Genomic DNA, 13,586 nt, shown 5'->3' with positions numbered 1-13,586 from the left:
TTGGGTTGAACTGCGCTTTTAATGTGTTTATAATGATCCGAAGTAGTTGAGCCGAGTTTAATGAACAGATTCCTGCCGAGCTTGCTGAAGCGTGGAGGCAGCTGGACTTCGACATGACTGGACAGATGGAACGCCAGGAAAAAACATTTCTTAAAATGTGCTCATTTGTCACTTTATTTTTAAGCGTTTATGAGGTTCATGGCTTTGTGCCTTAATGAGATTTAAAGAAGCACAAATGTCCTGCTTCGTGGCTTAAAATTTGCCAACAAATTTCTCAAGGACTGTATAGTCAAACTTTTGTCTGAAGAATCTCTGAAATATTTGATGCTTACGACATGAAGGAAAGCTAAGCCAGGGCTCATTCAGTAAAACATTCAGAACTTGGTGCTACCTGGGGTCAAGCTTTGCTCCTTTATCAATTCTTTCTTTTTGCAGGTGAGGGCAATGCGTCTGTCATTTGTGGGCGAGATGGGCTGGGAGCTTCACGTCCCTAAAGAGTCCTGTGTGCCCGTGTACCACGCCGTCATGGCCGCTGGTGCTAAACACGGTGTTTGTAATGCAGGATATAGAGCCATTGACTCCTTGAGTATTGAGAAAGGTGAATATTCTGATTTTTATTTGTTAGATGTAAGCTTAGGATAACTTTGGATATTTATAAGATAAATGCTTAATTCTCAAAAGAATGATATACAGAGGGAAGGGTACAACACTAAATTTCCAAAAACTGTGAAATATGAATAATCGATGATCGATGTGGGTTGCCTTACTTCAAAGGGTCAGAATGCTCCCGAGAATAAAGTTATACATTTATACGTTTCTATAAAAATGTTCCCACTTTAATCTGTTGAATGATCAAATTTTTCATTAGGTTACAGGCACTGGCACGCAGATCTGCGGCCTGATGACACTCCTCTAGAAGCAGGTCTTGCATTTACCTGTAAAATGAAGAGCTCCATTCCGTTCCTGGGTCGAGAGGTGCTGGAGGCACAAAAGGCGAAGGGCCTGCGCAGACGAATCGTATGCTTCACAATTGATGAGTGAGTAGCAGAACGCTAAATGACCATGTCATTGGTTGAACAATCGTTCCTTAACTTTAAGTGATAGTTCACCCAAAAGTGAAAATTCTTCTAAACATCATTTATTACTTGTCATTTCAAACGTTTATGACTTTCTTTCTTCCGAGAACACAAAAGATGATATTTTGAAGAAAGTCGGTAACAAAACAGCACTGGACATACACTGGATTGTATGCACACAAAACCAATGCAAGTAAATGGGGTCTAGTTAACAAGATTATCTCAAAATATCTTCTTTTGTGTTCTGCGGAAGAAAGAAAATCATACAGGTTTGGTGAGTAAATGATGACAGAATTTTTTATTTTGGGTGAACTATCACTTTAAGACTGATGAGAATGAGATAACAGATGTTTTAAAACTAAAACTGCATTGGTTGAGTTGAGCTGTGAAGTTTGATTTGCAGATCATTTTTGATATTAAAATATCTATGTTACTGTAGCTGGATGTTATCATGCATTGTCATATGATCCATGTAAATTAAAATGATTACTTGATGAACCTTAATTCATTAATCATTGACTTGATGACGATGTTTATTCCTTGTGTTTATTTAGTGAGGAAAACACGTCTTGGGTGTTTTAAACTCATTTTTTATGGTTATTATTTTAACATCAAACAGTTGAGTCTACTCCGCATCAGTGACTGTTTGGTTGAAATAGGGGTGCCTCAGGGGTTTGTAATGAGCCCTTGACTGTGTTTTAGCAAACTTGAATCATTTGTAACCATTTTATAGCTTTAGGGTTATTAGCTTGGCATTTACATGTTTTTTACACCGTTATGCAGAGTGTCAAGCTTGACTGAATTATTGCTGTATTGCTGAACTAATGCTATCATAATTCACCTTATGTTTGGCTAGTAGTGTTCATAAAGTCTCATGTACACTGTGAAATATCTCAGTTTGCCCACCACTAATCACGATTGTCCCCTCAATACACAGTTTTATTCTGGTCTGTCACAAGCCTTAGTTTGTCAGCATTCATTAATAATTTACATATCATGCAAACAACTTTTTTGCACACTCAGTTGAATATGAATGCTTACTGGCTTTAATGCAGTCCTGGTTTGGTTTTGGTGTTTAAGACTAAATATTATCTTAATAGACAAAAGTATAATCTAAATATGTGGCCTGCAGGTGCTCAAATAAATGCCGTTTGTCTCTTCTGTAGAAAAGTGCCAATGTTTGGTCTGGAGGCAATTTTCCGCAATGGCGTTCCTGTGGGCCACCTGCGACGCTCTGAGTTTGGATTTGCAATCGACAAGACCATTGGCTATGGTTATATTCGCAACCCAGATGGTGGAGTGGTAAGTAGCGTAAAATACGTCTTTTGCAAAACCAACTGTAGTGGTCTGTGTTTTTAAACAACATTTGACGGATAGACTTGTTTTCCACATGAAGCTAGAAGGTTAGGTTACAACGTTATTGTGATGAATATTTTCCTGTGCTATGTATTTATATTGGGGGGCACGGTGGCTTAGTGGTTAGCACGTTTGCCTCACACCTCCAGAGTTGGGGGTTCGATTCCCGCCTCCGACTTGTGTGTGTGGAGTTTGCATGTTCTCCCCGTGCCTCGGGGGTTTCCTCCGGGTACTCCGGTTTCCTCCCCTGGTCCAAAGACATGCATGGTAGGTTGATTGGCATCTCTGGAAAAATTGTCCGTAGGGTGTGAGTGCGTGAGTGAATGAGCGAGTGTGTGTGCCCTGCGATGGGTTGGCACTCCATCCAGGGTGTATCCTGCCTTGATGCCCGATGACTCCTGAGATAGGCGCAGGCTCCCCGTGACCCGAGGTAGTTCGGATAAAGCGGTAGAAAATGGATGGATGGATGGATGTATTTATATTGCTTGTGCACTTTGTTGGTCCCTATGTTGTTTGGTACAAATCATTCACTTAAGGGGTTCATTGAGACAGTAGACGGCAAGTTTGCTCACTAGATATTGCTAAATATCAGGTTTAGTAGATATAGCCCCAATCAGGTCAGATGTAAAATTGTGACGGTGAGTCAGTTCTTATCGTATACAGAATTGTATTTTGGTATATTTGAACTTGAGTGATAAGTCTTAGACTCTTAAGAGAAGTGTTAAGCCCCCTATAGTTAGGCTATTAAGAGACGCTGCTGTCTTTGTTGCACATCCTCTCTTTCTCGATTATGATCCGGTGTGAGTCATGCGAGTTGGCCCTTGTATGGGATAATTTAACAGCTCTTTATGGAGTGATGATTAGATCAAGGATGCTTGCTCACGTACTGTTCTCAGCAGAACACCTACTTCCATTATTGTCGAGGGCTCATTTGCATTTCTTTAGTTTCCATACTTGTTGTTGTGAAGGGGAAGATTGAGTAGGGGTGAACAGTGTGATATCATGGTATCAGTATTTTTTTATCAGATTATATCACAATTATAGTTAGAAATTCTACCTTTAAAAAAAACTGTTAAATAGGAAGCCTTCGTCCGGGACCCAATTTTACACATTTTTGCTCACGTCACTTTTGTTTTTATTCGTTCTTATAGTTTTATTATGTGTTATAAAATATTTTCCTGTTTATTTATTGTATTTTTATGTCATTGTTATGCATCAGTACACCAAGACATACAGTATTCATTATGTTAACCTGTCATACTTGGAAATAATGGTAATTTTAATTGAGAAATGTGAATGTGGCAATGCTTATTTTTTATAGTCCGTCAATACTACGCAAATAAAGGTATTTCATCTCATTTAATCATTTCTATCAGTATCATAGAAGACTACAATTATGTTATCGTGACGGTCCGGTCATACTAGACTTTTCGTCCCATTGACTTCCATTCACACTCATGCAAATGCGTCAGACCAGAAACACAAACTAATGTGAATTTTTTTGCTACATTTCCAAAAGTCAAGTTTGTTCATTTCTTAACTGCAAGTATGTGTCACGTGATGTCGTATGGTCAATAAATGAGTCAATATTTCTCCCAAGTTTCAAATAAAAATATTGCTTCTAATTGCATTAAAACTGGAGAAACGGGTCAAAAAACAAGATGCTCAGGATTTTTTCAGACCTCAAATCTTACATAGAAAAAAATTATATTAATATTTGTACATGTATTTAGGAAAGGTTCAACTATTTTTTAAGTGATAACCTCAAATTTTGTCACAGTCTTGTGTCAGTCTTTCACATTGTGAAACTTCAGGATTGATTTTGTTGAAATTCAACAGACTGGAATGGCCACAATATATCTAGAAATGCTTGAAATGTTATTTTTCCACGGATGTGTGTTTAAAAAACAAAACTAAGATTATAAAATGGTTGTTGTTGAACTGTGGCTTATCCAGTCGCATTTTAAAAAGATAACAAATGTTTCCCCTGACCCTACCAGTTAAGGATGTGTTCATATCAGTGTATGACCATGTCATCCCAAAGTCAACATTTGTAATATATTTCCCATTGATAATTTCAAATTAAGACAATTTTATATAAAGAGTGTATAGCACAGTTTTATAGAGTAGGTGTGTGTTAGAATGCTTGGACATAGTGGAGACTCTGAAGCCTATGTACCGCAAGTATGACATGATACAGCAGGATGTGTACTTGATGCTAACTGACAGCGAACTATATGAGTAAGGACAGAGAGCGAGTGAGAACTGAGACTCTTTCATTCCACCCCGCAGCCTGCAGTAGTGTTGAAGAGAGATGAGTCTGATCTGATAAGACCTGTATTCTGCTCACTGCATTACACACACACACACACACACTCGAGACGTAAGAAAAGAGGAGGACAGACATTGGACTAAGGGACTTGATAAAGAAAAAAAAAAGCTGGAAAAGCATTAGTCATGGAAGTTGAACTTGAGGGCATACAAACAGTAAAACATATATAACATCATATATTAGAAGCTTAGGAACATTCATCCAAAATTTTAAAAAATCTGTCATTATTTATTCAGCTTTATGTTGTTTAAAACCTGTATGTTATTCTTTGTGGAAAGCAAAATGAGATAGTTTGAGAAATGTCTTGGAAGTCAATGGGGATTGCAACATTCTCCAAAATATCTTCTTTCGTGTTCTGCAGAAGAAAGAAAGTCAAACAGGTTTGGAATGACATCACGGTGAATAAATGATGAAAGCAAAAGACAGTTTATAAGGCTGGATCCCAATTATCATTTTAAAATGATATATAATACTTCTCTATTAAATATGTTACATATTCTGTAATCCATCCATAAAATAGCAGAGTCGTTGGTTTTTGATTTAGATATTGCAGCCACAGTCTCCTCCTCATTTCTTCCTTCTCGGTATCAATTCAGTGGTTATCCATGAGTGTAGCCATTATATCTGCAATGTTCCCACTTAAAGAGGTCAGGCCAGCTTTCCAGTGACTGCGTCTTGATGTGTACTCCGCAGCATAATGCCTGCAGTCTGTTCAGATTTAATTAAAACAAGATGCAACCCCTGACAGAGAGAGCATGATGTGCAAAGACAGAAGAGCTGGTGAAGGGCAAAGCTCATTTGAATTAACCCCAAGATTCTGTTCAAGACCGAATGGAGTGCAGTTGGTGTCATTATTTGCAACCGAGTAACAGAATTTGGGGCTGATGTGGATACATTTTGACCGTCGTCATGACAATTGGCGCATGTTTTGTCTTGGCATCGTAGCACAAAATGCTTCATATTCATGAAACACAAGCAGAACTCATTTGTATGTAAATCGTTCATGATAAAAATATGGGAGTTTAATGTAATACAGCGATTTACATTACAACGTTTTTAGGAAATGTAAATGCACAAATTCCCATATGTCCAACACTTATTTTCTGTTTTTTTGTGTTCTCCGTCTGAATAACAAATCTGTTCGGAATAGTTTATTAAAACAACTGTCTGTTCTTCTCAGGTGAGTCCTGATTTTATCCGCAGCGGAGAATTCACGCTGGAGAGGATGGGAGTCACATATAAGGCCACAGCCCACTTGAAATCACCTTTTGACCCGGAGAACAAGCGTGTTAAAGGATTTTACAGTTCTGTGCTGGATGAGACTGGTGTGCACAAAGCCAGAATGTAATAGATCAAGAATAAGTTCTGGAAAATGTCCTTTATCCAACACATACTGTCATGACCATCAGCATTCCAGGTATTATTCTGTCTTTTCTGTATTTATTTTCAATGTCTTAAGTCATCTACTGTATTGGATCATTGAATACAGAACCGTGAATGGGAATATTAGAAATAACCTGGTGGCAGTGTTATCACAATCTGTGCCTTGAAGGAAAAATTCAGCTACAAAGTTAAACATGCTTAGCACATGTCATGCTAGACTTTCTATACAATAAAAGTGACTGACATGCATTTTGTGTTTCTAAGAAAATCACAATATTTAAATGATGACATTTTCATTCATAAGTGAACAATTCCATTCGTTTTTACATTATTTTTCATTTCATTGTGCACCTTTTGGATAGGTATTAACCTCTTTGTAAATTTGTGAAACCGTCAATTACTTTTTGGTGAGTGTTTTCATGGAATAGCTTTATATTAAAGATGTTAATCAAAGGTTGAAAATGCGAAAATGTAAAATAATATAGTGGTGTAATATACTATCATCTCTGTTCAATGAACTATCAAATATATGTAACAAATATGTAAATGTTGTTGTGTCAAATGCATAATATAAAAGTCTGTTTACATGTTAAATATGATCTTGTGTTATGTGTTTTCTAGAATTGTATTCTATACAGAAGCTTAAAATGAATTATGCATGTTGGGTTGTGAACTCATTCTCTCCCTCATGTACTGCGACTGTGAAATTACCATTTTACAGAATTTTTAACTTGCTTGCTCATTGGCCGTTCTAGTATTCTTTCTGAAGTTTGGCTCTAAGCTGTCGGCTGTTGAATTCCATCTGTTGTACAAACGGACTGTGAATTTGCTTCTGTGTAAATAAATGAAGACTGTCATATTTCTGTGTGTTACTAGTTTGTTACGTAAAAATAACATATTTAGATAACATACACGTGCATATTGCATATATTTCTGCAGTACAAAACTGTAGTGTGCATATTGCGTATGCTACAACCAAATCAACCACAGCTGGACAAAATTGAATACAAAATGCAAAATTAGTATAAAGGGATAACGTGCATTTAATTAAACATGAATCATGATTTATTATTTTGAAATATACACATTGACTCCTCCATCCAAAAATTAGCCATGCTCATATTTAGTACAAGAGCACTGTTGGATGTAGTCTAAACACAAAGGAATACTTTTAATCATTTATTTGCATTTGATAAAGTTACAGCACATACAGTATCCTTCTAGTAGCGGCTGCAATGTAAATGTGTTGCTTAGCCACTAAAGGTTGAGCTCGGCGGGAGGCCGACACACGTCTGGGGCATCAGCCGCTGCGGTTAGGTTTGACCTCTGTAGGGTTGTTATTCTGAGAGGAGGATCTCTGGTTTAATTCACACGGGTAAGGGGCTCTCTCAAGCTCTGTCTTGACCACTGGGATTTCCTGCTTCTCCCAGTCTCCCTAAATCAAAAATAGAAGGAATTGAGATTACCAATTTATGCAGTTAGTCCATCCAACTATTTAAAGATATTAGACTTTTTGTTCTGGTTTAGTAACTTTTAACAGTTCGGCTCTTAAATGAATGGAAGTTCAGTCCAGTTCTAACAGCTGTTCATTGTTTCCACAGAAATGCACTTAAAAAAGTTTGTATTAAGTATGTTTATGTTGAAGTGTATTTTGAAAATAATATCAGTGCACTAGTAGTATGCCAGTGTCCTATTTCAATACTGTTTGCTACTAAATCCGGCCATAGTAAAAGCATAGTTTTAGGTATAACAGTACATTTAGAGTTAGTGTACTTTGTTCAAACTTGTAGCATATTTTTTAGTTCATGAAAGTACACTTAATAAACTAGATTTGTAGTGTTTATACTGCAAGTATACTGTAAATCAATGTAATGTAACGTGACACTTACAGTTAACTATTTATGTGTTGTTGTTTTGTTATAAATTCTTGAACATGTTATACTGTAAGACACAACTACAAGTATTTTGAATACTTCATTATACTTTTAAAAAGTGTATCATTATTTAAATATTAGAAATATTGCAAAATATGCAAACTATACTTTAATGTACGTTTGAAGGAACAGTTCACCTCAAAATAAAAATGTCGTCATCATTTACTGTTTGACTTCCTTCATTTTTCAAAATATCTTCTTTTGTGTTCAACAGAACAGATAAATATTTCCTAGTCGATGGTGGCTTAGAACAGTTTGGTTACAAGCATTCGTCCAAATATCTTTCTGCGTGTTCATCAGAACGAAGAAATTCATACACATTTGGAACAAATCGAAGGCAGAATTTTCATTTTTTGGTGAACTGTTCCTTTGACTTCACATCCTTTTGTTTCTAGAAGTCCAAAACATTTTGACTGAAATATTTCGTTTCTAGTTTACATGATGCATACCAATAGCACGCATGAATAGACTTTTCTTCACATTTGTGAGAAACACCACCTTAAAGTTTTTTTTATAAGTACATTAATATATCGTTTTTGTCCAAGTTTGGGCTTTTAATATTTCCTTAATCTTTCAAAATAAGCTGTAGATGAGGAAGCGACTGAATAAAAGGTCTTAAATATGCAGATGTACTCACAGGGAAGAGCTCAGCTGTGGATTGGTTGCAGTGCATGGAGATCGGGGAGGAGGTGTAGAGAGAGTTCAGCACCTCCGCGCTGAAGGAGTCCCAGGTTATTGAGGAGAACTGGTCTTCCACACTCGTCTGGGGACAACTGCAGCTCTCGCGGGCCTGAAACCTACATTTGGGACAATAGCCACAATAAATTCGCCATGATTGAGAGACTTTCCGCTGTCATGGTTCTCATGATTCCACAGCAGTGTTTGCTTTATTAGGATCGAAAACGCAATTTGCAAGTACATGTCCCGGCCTCAGGCAGTTAGTCACAAAGTCCAGACATCAGTTTCATTCACCCTGTTTATTGTCGCCTGGATCAAGATACAATATGACTTTTTCCTCTCGTAATGTTGCTATTTTTCGGGTTTTCATTCAAATGACTGCCAGAGAGGTGTGACATCATTTCATGGTAAATGGGTTACGGAGTCTCCTATCTAATGTTTTGGTGTCAAATTAGTCTTGGCAAAGGTTCCTTGAATGTCTAATGTACCTGTTAATCAAGCTGAAGTATTTCTGCAGGTAATCTAGGTCCACGTGACTCTTGCACAGCTCCAGCTGTGTGCGCGGGTAATAATGCACATAATTGACACACATCTCATCCATGATCCCAAAGCCGCCCTGCAGAAGGAAGCAGAACCCTGTTTGGATATTACTGTACCTTTAGTTTGAGTCTTAAAATGACAAGACCTGTTAATGCCCCTGTACTCTTTTATGTAACATTTAATATTAATTTGTCAGGTTGCTTGGAAACTGTGAACATCCTAGTTAGACTAATATACTACATTTATAGTATATTTTTTCTTTCTACTTTTAACTATTTATTGATCATTGGTCTTTGTTAGTGAAAGTCCAGGTTAAATGCTGCTGAATGTTCTTTGGCTTGATGAAAGCAGAGTGCTTGAAAACTGTTTTCACTCATAATGTGCCAAAGAACATCACTTAGACGTGGTTAAGAAAACGCACCACCTTAGGTCAGATGTCTTTTATTTAGAAGTGACAGATTTTTCTTTTAGAGAAGGAACAGTTCACCCAAAAATGAAAATTCTGTTATCATTTCTCACCCTCGAGTTGTTCCAAATCTGTATATATTTCGAAAGGTATTTGGACCAAACAGATCTTCACCACCATTGTACCTCACAACCATAGGTGACCCTGAATGACAAAACCAGTCTTGAGGAGCACGTGGACATTTTTAGTAAAAGCCAAAAATACATTGTATGGATCAAAATTATCGATTTTTCTTTTTTACCAAAAATCATTAGGATATTAAGTAAAGATCTTTTTTCCATCAAGATATTTAGTAAATTTCCTACCTTAAATATATAAAAGCTTTATTTTTGTGAGTGGATGTCCTGCAACAGTGCCTTTGATTAACAACTTCAATGGCAATTTTCTCAATATTTAGATTTTTTCGCACTCATAGATTCCAGAGTTTTAAATGCTTGTATCACCGCCATTTATTGTCATATCCTAACAACCCATACATCAATAGTAAGCTCAATTTTGGAAAATTGACTCATAAGACTGGTTTTGTTGTCCAGGGTCACATAGTAGGAAAAAAAGCATTTTTGAAGAATGTATAAAAAACAGTTCTGGGGCACTTTTGACTACCATTGTCATTTTTCCTACTGTGGTAGTCGATGGGGTCCAAGAACTGTTTGGTTACAAGCATTCTTCCAAATATCTTTCTCTTTTTGATCAGATTCAGAACGAAGAAGTTTAAAGAGATTTGGAAGAACTCTAGGCTGAGTAAATGATGACAGAATTTTACATTTTGAGTAAACTGTCCCTTTAAGACCAAAAATCCAACACTGTGTCAATCTCATGGTAATTTGAAACAATTTTACAAGGTGGCTAATGTGTATGAATTTGTGCGGTTTTATTCGTATCTTTTACGATTGGCTTTCGTGACAGTGACAGGGGAGGGGCTTCAGTGTTGCTTTTGTCAAATAAGCATACATTTTTGTACTATTCACATCTTCATACAAATATGGCAACTTGTAAAAAAGTTACAAATTCCAACGAGATCAGGTTGATGTCATGGTTCTGCCACTAGACCAAGAAAGACATGCTGAAATACCGGCTGTCTGCGCCTGGGTCCTCAGTCCTTGTGTTTCACCCGGAACGTGACAATTGAAATATGTTTATCTATGTCTGTGGTTCCTTTTTGCCAGCACTGTGAATGAGTGACGGAATGTAGCGTAACCACCTCTTCAGCCTCCAGGGGCTGTTTTATTTGTTTTTGTTGACGTTCACTGCATCCTTGTTACCATTTTTATAGCAAAAAATATTTTTTATATAAAGTCAGTGCAGACTTTGTGTTTTTATATATCATATCACATACTTACCACAGTAACTTTGTTCCTATCTTCTGTATCGTATGTACACTTGGTTATGAGAACATCGCCCTATGAGACAGACAAAGGCACACATGTTCAGATCAGATTTAGCAATCGGTTATTTGTGGACATGTTTGAAAAATGTGAGTTTCAGACACTTGGCAGATTAGCATAAAATTGGCAGCCGCAGAAGTGTGTGGGTGCGCCGGTATTGACGGTCTAAATGCAGGAGATCTGTGCTTTTGTTGGTCGCACGTTGGCTCCAGGCGTTTCCTGTCTCTGTTTCTCTCATCTGAATATCTCAGTTTTCAAACATATGAAATATGGCAATACTTACTGGCAATACAGTCACCATCTTCTTCAGTACACGGATGATCTGTTAGGTTACAAAAGATTACAAATGTTACATTAATACTTATCATTAAGAATCTTTTAATGAAATCTGAAAAAAAAATTGACAGAATAGTTGGACACACACATGAGATCACTTAAAGGGGTCATATAGCACGAATGCATGTTTTTCTGTGTCATCGGTGTGTTAGAAGTTGTCCATACATGTATTAAACAGGTAAAATTGCAAAAATAATTCCTTACGTAACCACACCCCCACAAATCTACGTCAGTTCGTGATATTATTCGACTAAGATGCTTGCAGTATTCGACCAATCACTATGCACTGGTTAACTGGCCAATCATAGCACACCTCGCTTTTCAGTGTGATGAGATTTGTAGGAAATCTGCACGTTTCAGAGAGGCGGAGCAAAGAGGAGATACAAACATGCACAGTGTGTGTAAAATACAGCGTTTTTTAACCTTAAATCATCTAGACACGTTGCATTACATCTAAAACAAACAATAATATTTGTTTCAGCTGTGTCATATGACTCCTTTAAAGGTTCTTCTCTTGATATTGCTACTGTGTATTTCCTTTTATTTAAATATGCTTATTGTTGCTGTCCTTCTGAAATCGCGGATGTCAAAACAATTAGTTTAAAAGTTAACAAGCACTTTCTAATACTTTCTAATAATTTCAAAACGCAGTGCCAAACATAAAGGGTGACTAATAATAATGATTTATAGCAAAAAATCCAAATCACAAAATATGGAGATGCAAGGTTTCAGAAGGACAACAGCGATATGTAACATAAACACAACAGTATTATCATGATAAATTATCGTAAGCGTTTGTCAGTGATTTTAAGTTAGAAAAATACAAATTTCTGTGTGACTGCGAGAGTGAATTATCATAAATCAGACGCCCAAATACAAACTGCATAGGACTGCACAGCAGCAAGCGGAAAGTGTGGGAAGCTGACATGAGATGGCAATCAGATTATAATAATTACAATTTTCTAATAGAAATATATAATTGCAGACGATTTGTGTGTAATTATAAATGCCATTTTTAAGACTTCAAGTTATTTTTAATACGTGTAATAAATGAACTTGCATACTTCAGGATCATTTGGAATAAATACACTGTTTTAAATAAATAGAGTACACTCAAATATATACTAAGCATACACTTATTTATACATTTAAAGTGAATATGAAGCAAGATTGGATCCCGGTCTACTACTGTAATGTACTTCCAAGTACTATCTCACCAATCAGGAGTCGATTGGATAATAAAGTTAGATGTTTTTTAGCAGAAAAGGTCCACCTGACTGGGTGTAGTAACTAATGGTGGTTGACGGAAAATGTAAAAGGTTCTTTGTGATGTCAACCAAAAGAAATTATCTTCATGTTGAAATGATGTGGTCTAAAATGAAAATACCTGATAATGTGTGCTGAAGTGTTTGTCCTCCTGTACCACCGCAACCTCTTTGTCTCCTCGTACCAGGACAGTTCTCACCCCGAGTCCGGCCAGGTGAGTGTGCAATTGGGATGCAAAGATGTGTATACCCCCTGCAGGAAAAGCCTGATGGAGATAAACACGTTCACCTTTATTCAGTCTGTTTTTAAATGAAAGTATTAATACAGTAACATATAAATATGTATAAAATATTTTTTATGCTTGACTCGATCTCTTAAATGATATCAGTGTTCCATCATAAATCTGCCGTGAACTGTCTCACATTTGCACACGTCAGGTGCATCTCATTTGTAATTCACTGAAGTCAGTATTTAGGAATGTTTGTTCTCATGCCAAGTGCAAAGGTTCGAACCGTCCGTGTACACTTGGCAGTACAGTAGCCGCTCAGCTGGAAAAAGTCCTGGTGGGGGGGAATGGCCATAACGGGGGTGTAGACAAGCCCGAGCTCCATGATGCCTGCGTCAAACCTCCTCAGAGACCGAGTGTGCCATAAACGAATGCCTGAGGAGTCTCTCCGTCCTGAAAGTATACTTTTAGTAAACCACTTTTTAGCAATTTTTATATACTGCAAGTATACGTGCCAGTGAACAGTACTGTATGTCAATAGAATAGTATGACAGTGTTTTAGTTTAATTGTATATATATCTGAAAACCACATACAGAGAAAGTATACT

The 13,586-nt window shown here is 36.9% G+C and overlaps 2 protein-coding genes across 4 annotated transcripts in view; one reads left to right on the top strand and one right to left on the bottom strand.

Moving 5' to 3' along the window:
* sardh (sarcosine dehydrogenase) overlaps positions 1-7,006 on the top strand; it is a 45,711-nt gene extending 38,705 nt beyond the window's left edge. For 2 of the 3 annotated variants that reach the window (XM_056736311.1, XM_056736312.1), the window contains 4 exons: positions 436-598; positions 869-1,037; positions 2,243-2,378; positions 5,945-7,006. In XM_056736311.1, coding sequence (XP_056592289.1) covers positions 436-598; positions 869-1,037; positions 2,243-2,378; positions 5,945-6,112 — 636 coding nt within the window. In that variant the 3' untranslated portion in view covers positions 6,113-7,006. Of the gene's footprint in view, positions 1-435; positions 599-868; positions 1,038-2,208; positions 2,379-5,944 lie in introns of those variants that run through there. The other variant, XM_056736313.1, reaches the window with a different exon arrangement.
* A 441-nt stretch (positions 7,007-7,447) lies between these two features.
* The window catches only part of dbh (dopamine beta-hydroxylase (dopamine beta-monooxygenase)), a 13,236-nt gene continuing 7,097 nt past the window's right edge, over positions 7,448-13,586 (bottom strand). The window contains exons 6-12 of the mRNA XM_056737203.1: positions 13,265-13,431; positions 12,874-13,017; positions 11,434-11,472; positions 11,106-11,165; positions 9,248-9,375; positions 8,719-8,878; positions 7,448-7,582 (exon numbers count right to left, since the gene is read on the bottom strand). Coding sequence (XP_056593181.1) covers positions 7,448-7,582; positions 8,719-8,878; positions 9,248-9,375; positions 11,106-11,165; positions 11,434-11,472; positions 12,874-13,017; positions 13,265-13,431 — 833 coding nt within the window. The remainder of the gene's footprint in view (positions 7,583-8,718; positions 8,879-9,247; positions 9,376-11,105; positions 11,166-11,433; positions 11,473-12,873; positions 13,018-13,264; positions 13,432-13,586) is intronic.

This window comes from Triplophysa dalaica, chromosome 22 (genome assembly GCF_015846415.1).
Source record: "Triplophysa dalaica isolate WHDGS20190420 chromosome 22, ASM1584641v1, whole genome shotgun sequence".
Taxonomy (NCBI): Eukaryota; Metazoa; Chordata; class Actinopteri; order Cypriniformes; family Nemacheilidae; genus Triplophysa; species Triplophysa dalaica.
The sequence above is the reverse complement of the archived record's forward strand: the minus strand, read 5'-3'. Positions and strand labels throughout refer to the sequence as shown.